General features: G+C 40.0%; 1 protein-coding gene across 2 annotated transcripts in view; it reads right to left on the minus strand.

Moving 5' to 3' along the window:
* Positions 1–6,304, minus strand: part of LOC133425228 (uncharacterized) — a 37,121-nt gene extending 30,817 nt beyond the window's left edge. The window contains exons 1-4 of one of the 2 annotated variants that reach the window (XM_061715962.1): positions 6,098–6,304; positions 5,729–5,826; positions 1,847–2,277; positions 101–1,691 (exon numbers count right to left, since the gene is read on the minus strand). In XM_061715962.1, the coding sequence (XP_061571946.1) occupies positions 101–1,691; positions 1,847–2,231 (1,976 nt within the window). In that variant the 5' untranslated portion in view covers positions 2,232–2,277; positions 5,729–5,826; positions 6,098–6,304. Of the gene's footprint in view, positions 1–100; positions 1,692–1,846; positions 2,278–5,728; positions 5,827–6,087 lie in introns of both variants that reach the window. The other variant, XM_061715961.1, reaches the window with a different exon arrangement.
* Positions 6,305–6,759: the final 455 nt, after the last annotated feature.

The raw sequence follows: 6,759 nt of genomic DNA on the forward strand, positions 1-6,759 counted from the left end.
AAAGGGGCACAGTTTTCTCATTAATATCCAATATTAAGCATCATTCTTACATTTTGTAATGTATGGAGTAATGTGACACAAAGAGCATGTTCACTCATACCTGTGGACATTTTTAAGACATCTCAGGAGTTGCTCCATCCCTTGTTCTGATACCACCACATCCTCAAGTTGCAGCTGTATTTTCTTTTTCTTCGACTGACTGATGACATAGGCCACGGCACAGCAATGATAAGGATCCAGATTCTGATCACTCAGGTCAAGACAGTAGTCCAGTTTGTCCAGGAGGTCGATGCATGCTTCAGGAAGCTGGGACTCATACAAGCACTGACACAGGAACAACACGTCATCAGGGGAAAATGAAGCAATAATCTCCTTGAAAAACCACGTGCGTGTGTTCTGGAGCTCCTGAGCTGGAATCAGACAGCTTATCAAACTAGGGTTCTCCTCGTTCAACAACCGGCATATGAAAGGGATCAGATGTGTCATGTGTTTCATCTCATCATTGGGTCTCTGCTGAATAATGTTCTTGATTTGATCAGGATTCTTCAAGAGCCAAAGTGCTGCAAAAAACTCCTGCACAGTGTAATGAAGGAAAGCATATTTAACAAGTGTTTTAGTAGGACTCACTCTCACAATGAGAGGTTTTAGGAAGGAGAGGACACAGCTGTCTCCGGAGGAAACTTCTTCTAGGTTCACAGTCTTTCCCTGAGTTGCAAGAAAAGCAGCCTTAGCTAAAGAGAGAATTCCCTCACTCTTAGTTTTGATGAAGTTGTTCAGATGCGTATTGCTTTTTTTTTTTTTCCTGTTCCTCTGAAGACAAAAACGGACAATATGAATGTATACTTCAGTAACGGTCCTTGGCTGTGGAGAGACTCCTGATGAGCAAGAGGCAGCCACCATCAGAGCGTACATGGGCACGTGACAAAGAGTTAACAACTCCACATTGATCAGAACTGTCTTGTGTTCATCTGCCAGTGTTGCAGATAGGTATGCATTTATGGCCTGCTCACTAAAACCTTTCACTTCCACTCGGAGATGGTCATCAAGACACGTGTCCTCCTCATCGTCTGGTCTGCATGCTATGATGATCTTTGCACCAGGTAGTAGGTCTCCCTCCAAAAGCTTCTTCAGCACCGGTGAAGACAGATCTGTGACTCCATCCAACATAACCGTAACATTATCAGAGATCCTCTCTATGTCCTGTAACACCTCATCTTTGCCTTCGTCAGGTTTAATGTACGCATTGAAAAGAAGATCCTCCAAGGTCATGATCTTCATCTGAGTCACCTCCCTCATGTCAAAGTAAAACATGTAATCCAGCTCCTCGTTTTCACTTTCAGCCCAGAGTCTCAACATTTCACAAATCACTGCCGTCTTTCCAATTCCAGGCTTCCCAACCAAAAGGATGTTTTTATGTGTTTTCAGCAGGACACAGGGGGACATTTCTCCTTTGTTCTCAGGGATGTACGTCTTTAGCTTCTTAGGACGACGCATCTTGCTTTCCTTGCTCTTAAATCTCTTTATTTTCAATGGTTCCTCACACTCTTCTTTGTCTAATACAAGTGACGTGTACGACAAGTCAGGTTTCTTGTTTCCTCCAAACACATCTTTATTTCCACTCCAAAACTTTTTTGATATTTTTTGTGCTTTCTCTTTGAGTTTTCTTTGATATTTGTGGCACGGCTTTGCTCCTGAAAGAAAGACAACGAGAAAAAACAATGCAGTAAAAAATAAATGTGTGGGTAAAAACACAAGACGCTTATTTAAACAAAGATGTATTAGTTAAAATAATAATAAAACACTGGTTTCAAAGTCTGTAACACCTCATCAGTTCAGATTTAAATACCTTTGAAATACTTTTCATCTGCTAGCCTGTCAGCCTTGAAAGGAAAGGAGCTGATCCACTGGTGAAGGTCAGACTTCTCCGTCTCACTGGAAGAATCAGGTTTGTTCTTGGAAAGAAGAGGTGGTAAAGTCCTCTTCCTGGTGATGTCAATAATCTTGAGAAACTCGTAGGTGGCAGCTTCCCCTTTATTTGTGACCAAGTCCAGTATTTTTCTGGTTTTGTCATAGTCATCTTTCTCTGCGTTTATCTTGCTGACTTCTTCATCACTCAACACTCTTTGTTGATACAAGTTCTCCACAATCACAGAGAGACTCCTTAATCCTCCCACAAGCAGGACTCTGGCATTTTTGACATATTCTACAGCAGACACCGATGTACAAGCCATGTCCCAAACTTCTGTGTGTTTCAGCAACTCAGCCAACTTCACTTATCTGGAGAAAAGGAAATCAGGTAAAAGGTGAAAACTCAAATAACAATTTCTGCAATTGTCATCTGTTAGAGCCAAATTCATTGTTTGATAATTTGCTTTGATTTTTTAAGGATGAAGGTAACATGTAGACTGCACCTTTATTTTAAAAATCTTTTATTTTTTGAGGAATGTTTGTTATCCGTACAGAGGCAATTTGTTTTACGGGCAGTCTTTCTCTTACTTTTTGCTTTATTTTATTAATTTAATTAATCTTTTTGAGGGTAGGCAAATAAGCTTTGCTTCAGCCTACCCCTTTTTCGGTCTAGATGTTATTTGTTTATTTGTATACTGGAAACTTTTTTGTTATGTTTTCTTTGAACAATTGAACGTTTTCTTGTTGTCAGTTTTATTCTTGGTTTTTTATTTATTTTTTTGTGTGTCATGACCGAAAATAAACTAAACTAAACTAAAAAAAAACAAAAAAAAAACTTCCTGAAATTCTGCACATAGAAATAGAATAAGGATGAAGGTAACATGTAGACTGCACCTTTATTTTAAAAATCTTTTATTTTTTGAGGAATGTTTGTTGTCCCTACAGAGGCAATTTGTTTTACGGGCAGTCTTTCTCTTACTTTTTGCTTTATTTTATTAATTTAATTAATCTTTTTGAGGGTAGGCAAATAAGCTTTGCTTCAGCCTACCCCTTTTTCGGTCTAGATGTTATTTGTATACTGGAAACTTTTTTGTTATGTTTTCTTTGAACAATTGAACGTTTTCTTGTTGTCAGTTTTATTCTTGGTTTTTTATTTATTTTTGTGTGTGTCATGACCGAAAATAAACTAAACTAAACTAAAAAAAAAAAAAAAAAAAAACATCCTGAAATTCTGCACATAGAAATAGAATAAGGCTTAGCCATCCCTTAAAAGAAGGACACAGCCCATGAAAGTGAGATTTCCTGTGCAGTCAAAAAAAACCTGGAAACACATACAGTATGTAACGATGATTCTCTCAATTTCAAATGTCATATTGACCATCTTGTAAACAAACTGTCCAAGCATGTTGGCCTGTTCTACAAGATCAGACACGTCCTTCCTCTGTCTGCCCTTCTTACTTTATACAAAACTCTCTTTGAACCTCATCTCAACTACGGCAATGTGATATGGTGCAACACCTTCACATGCCATCTTAAAAAATGAGTATCTTTGCAAAAGAAAGTCATACGGGCCCTGTCTTGGTCAGAGATAAATTCCCCCACCCACCCTCTATTTCACCACTTTGAGTTACTAAGACTGGCTGAGTTAAACAATTATCGTAATGCTTGTCTTATGTTTCAAATTGTCAACAGGCTCAACCCAAGACTTAGTAGTCTTGTGCCAATCTCCAGTCCTCAGCATACATACCAAACAAGAATCAAACCACTCATATTAGGGAAATTTCACCGACATGTGTGCGCCAGTATGAGTGTTGTTTGCAGGGGGCCGCAGATTTGGAATAGGATTGATGATGGCCTCAAGGTGTTGCGTTCTATCTCCAAGTTTAAAAGAAAACTAAAAAATAATCTTTTACTAACCTTAATATAAAATGCTTCTTCATGGACTGCTGGAATGTATGTGTGTGACTGTATGTGTATGTAATGTTAAGTATACATACTTGTATGTTAAAAGGAACCCTGGTTATTAAGACTTGTAGTCCCTAATTAGCCACAATTGTTCTCTTATACTAAAATATGTTGTTAGAAACACATAAAATAATCTAATTGCTTTAAAAATCTACAATGTTTATCACATATTTTGACCTGCGCGAGGCGCCATGTTTTACCTGCGCAATGCATTCTAGGGGCGATGACGTAGTTCGGTGGCTCTGGGAAGATAAGCCACGTTAGTTTAACTGGGACAGGTATCTAAAACATAGATGAGCAGCTCTCTCCCGGCCGTGGAGGCTGACGAGGGAGCCCATAAGACGTCTCGGTTCAGGTAAACTGGCTGAAAGTTGTCGTGCTGTGATGCGCGGGAGATCAAAGTCGTGCGCATCTTATCATTGCATTAAACTGTATATAATGCAGCGGCGCCGCCAGCCGGAATCCTGTACGCACTGTGCGTACAGGCGACTGGCCCGGGAGTTTGACGAAACGGGAGGCGCAGACCGCTTCAAATAGGCAAGAACATCATTATTTAATTTAATGACTATTCTGATCATTTTGGTGGAGCCACATCTGGCTGGGACTTTTATTGCGCCGTCACCTGTTTAGCTGTGTTTTCATCTGTTTCTGGGTGCGCCGTCACCTTTAATGTTTAGCTGTGTTTTCATCTGTGTTTCTGATGCGCTGACACCATAATGTTTATGTTTGCATCTGTGTGGAGGTTTCACATAATAATGTCACCATATCTGTAGTGCGCCGTGCGCACTACACAAACTGCAAAGTTTTGTTTGAGGAAAAAAGATCTTTGAAATACTTATTGAACTCTGAATAGCCAACAAACATATCCTCTACCTAATGGATAGTCTAATATTCAGGCCGAGTGAGAGCCTGAAATTAGCCGTATAGAGCAGTGGACGGACTGTTTCTGTGCCTATTATGAAATTGAATCCTGGCGGCGCCACTGTCCTAATGATTTATAAAGGGACAGCGGTGGATGCTAATAATCTCCAAAATTATTGATATTGGAATACGTTTTATCACACAATAGTTTACCGTGAACAGCTGCTGACAAAAACACAGCTCTTGACAGCAAACGCTCTCTTTTTCTGTTGGCATCGAGACGCAGTTGCTGCACAGACACCATCGCTTTTGTCCCACTCTCGCCTCATCCCGTCTTTCTTGGTCTTCATTTGGCTTGTTTTGAGATGGGTTTTCAATGTTGTCCTCCTCCTCGACCCTGCGCTCGGGTTCAAATTGAAACGGCTGAACAGATGACATGTTTAGCGTCTGGATTATCTGGTTGAACAGTCACAACAGTGGACGGGGGCCAGCAGGTGCAGCCGTGTGACGTCACTGCCCAGAGTGCATTGTGGTGTAAACAACAATGGCGACCTACGAGTTAAATTATATTTTCAAATTTTATAAAAACGAAGATATCAAAAAGGTTTTTTATATCACATTGTTATAATTGATACCAACATTTATCTTTTAAGACCTACATGTCTTAATAGCCAGGGATCCCTTTAAGTGTTTTTTTGAGTACTTTGTATGCATTTATCCATCACCATCTCTTTACGGATGGTAACTACCATTGACTGTACCACTACCCTTATATGAACTATGGGCCCCAACCTATAAGCTTTCCTAGCTTCCTTGGGGGACCCATTCACTCTACCCGTTTAATTCAATTGTATTATTATAATTATTATTATGGTATTGTGATTAAACTCAAACTAAAACTATGTACACATATGACAATGTATCTTAGAACTGTATTCTCTTCAATATGTACATAACATTTAACTAAGAGTTCATTTGTTCATTTATTATTTACCTTCGTGGCACCACTTGAGCGTCCACCAGCACCAGGGACTTTCTTCTTCTGTCTTCAATTACAGTTGGGAAACCAGAATATAAGGAGATGACTGCCACCTATTGAAATGAAGTGTGGATCAGAAGACCAACCATTAGGAAAAAAAGAAAGAAAAAAAAACGTAATTCTCTCTATTAAACTAGTTCCCTTTAAGAACCCTTTTCATTCCCTGTTCATCATCATCACAATCTTCTACTCATTTTCTTTTAGAAAACAATAAATAAACAGTTGTGAAAAAGGAACAATTGCAGTTTGACAAACAACAATAATGTATGAACGTTGTTTCTGTGTAAACATCCATCCGTCCATCATCTACACACCTGCTTCTACCTGTTCGGGGTCTCAGGGGCCCGCTGGCCGCTGGAGTCGGTTCCAGCTCTCTCCAGGTGAAAGTCAGGGTTCACCTGGACACGTCAACGGTCCACATGCAGCTGTGTTTTCAGAGACAAAGTTTCTTATATTGTTTATAAATCTTAAGCGCAAAGAGGTTTCAACAAGGAGAAGAGCAGGCTGGATCTATCAGATTTCGTGACTATTAAACAATTAGTTTGGGTGACACTACAACGCAGTATGGTGACTACGGCAGGTTTAACTTTTGTGATAAGAAAACCTTTTATAAATAAAACAACTTTTCATGTTAGGGACTCGCTAGCATGTTGCTGACGCTCCATCGCTAACAACGAGAACGCGCATCAGACAGTGTGTGACGTAGGACGTAACTCCGCCCTCTGACTGAAATATGGAGTAATGCCGCGTTCCATTTACCTCGGAAATCGGAACTGGGAACTAGGAATGGCAGCCATCTTGGAATGGTAACACGGGGGTGGTGAAGCTTCTCCCACTTTCCCAGTAGGAAATCCTACTTCGAGGGGCGTTCCAGTTGAAAATTCTGACTCGGCAATGGGAAATTCCGACTTCCGAGGACAAATGGAACGCGGCATACGATAACTTCCAAAAAGATGTGTCCATGTTATAACTATTCGTATTCGTAG

Source organism: Cololabis saira, chromosome 24 (genome assembly GCF_033807715.1).
Source record: "Cololabis saira isolate AMF1-May2022 chromosome 24, fColSai1.1, whole genome shotgun sequence".
Lineage (NCBI taxonomy): Eukaryota > Metazoa > Chordata > Actinopteri > Beloniformes > Belonidae > Cololabis > Cololabis saira.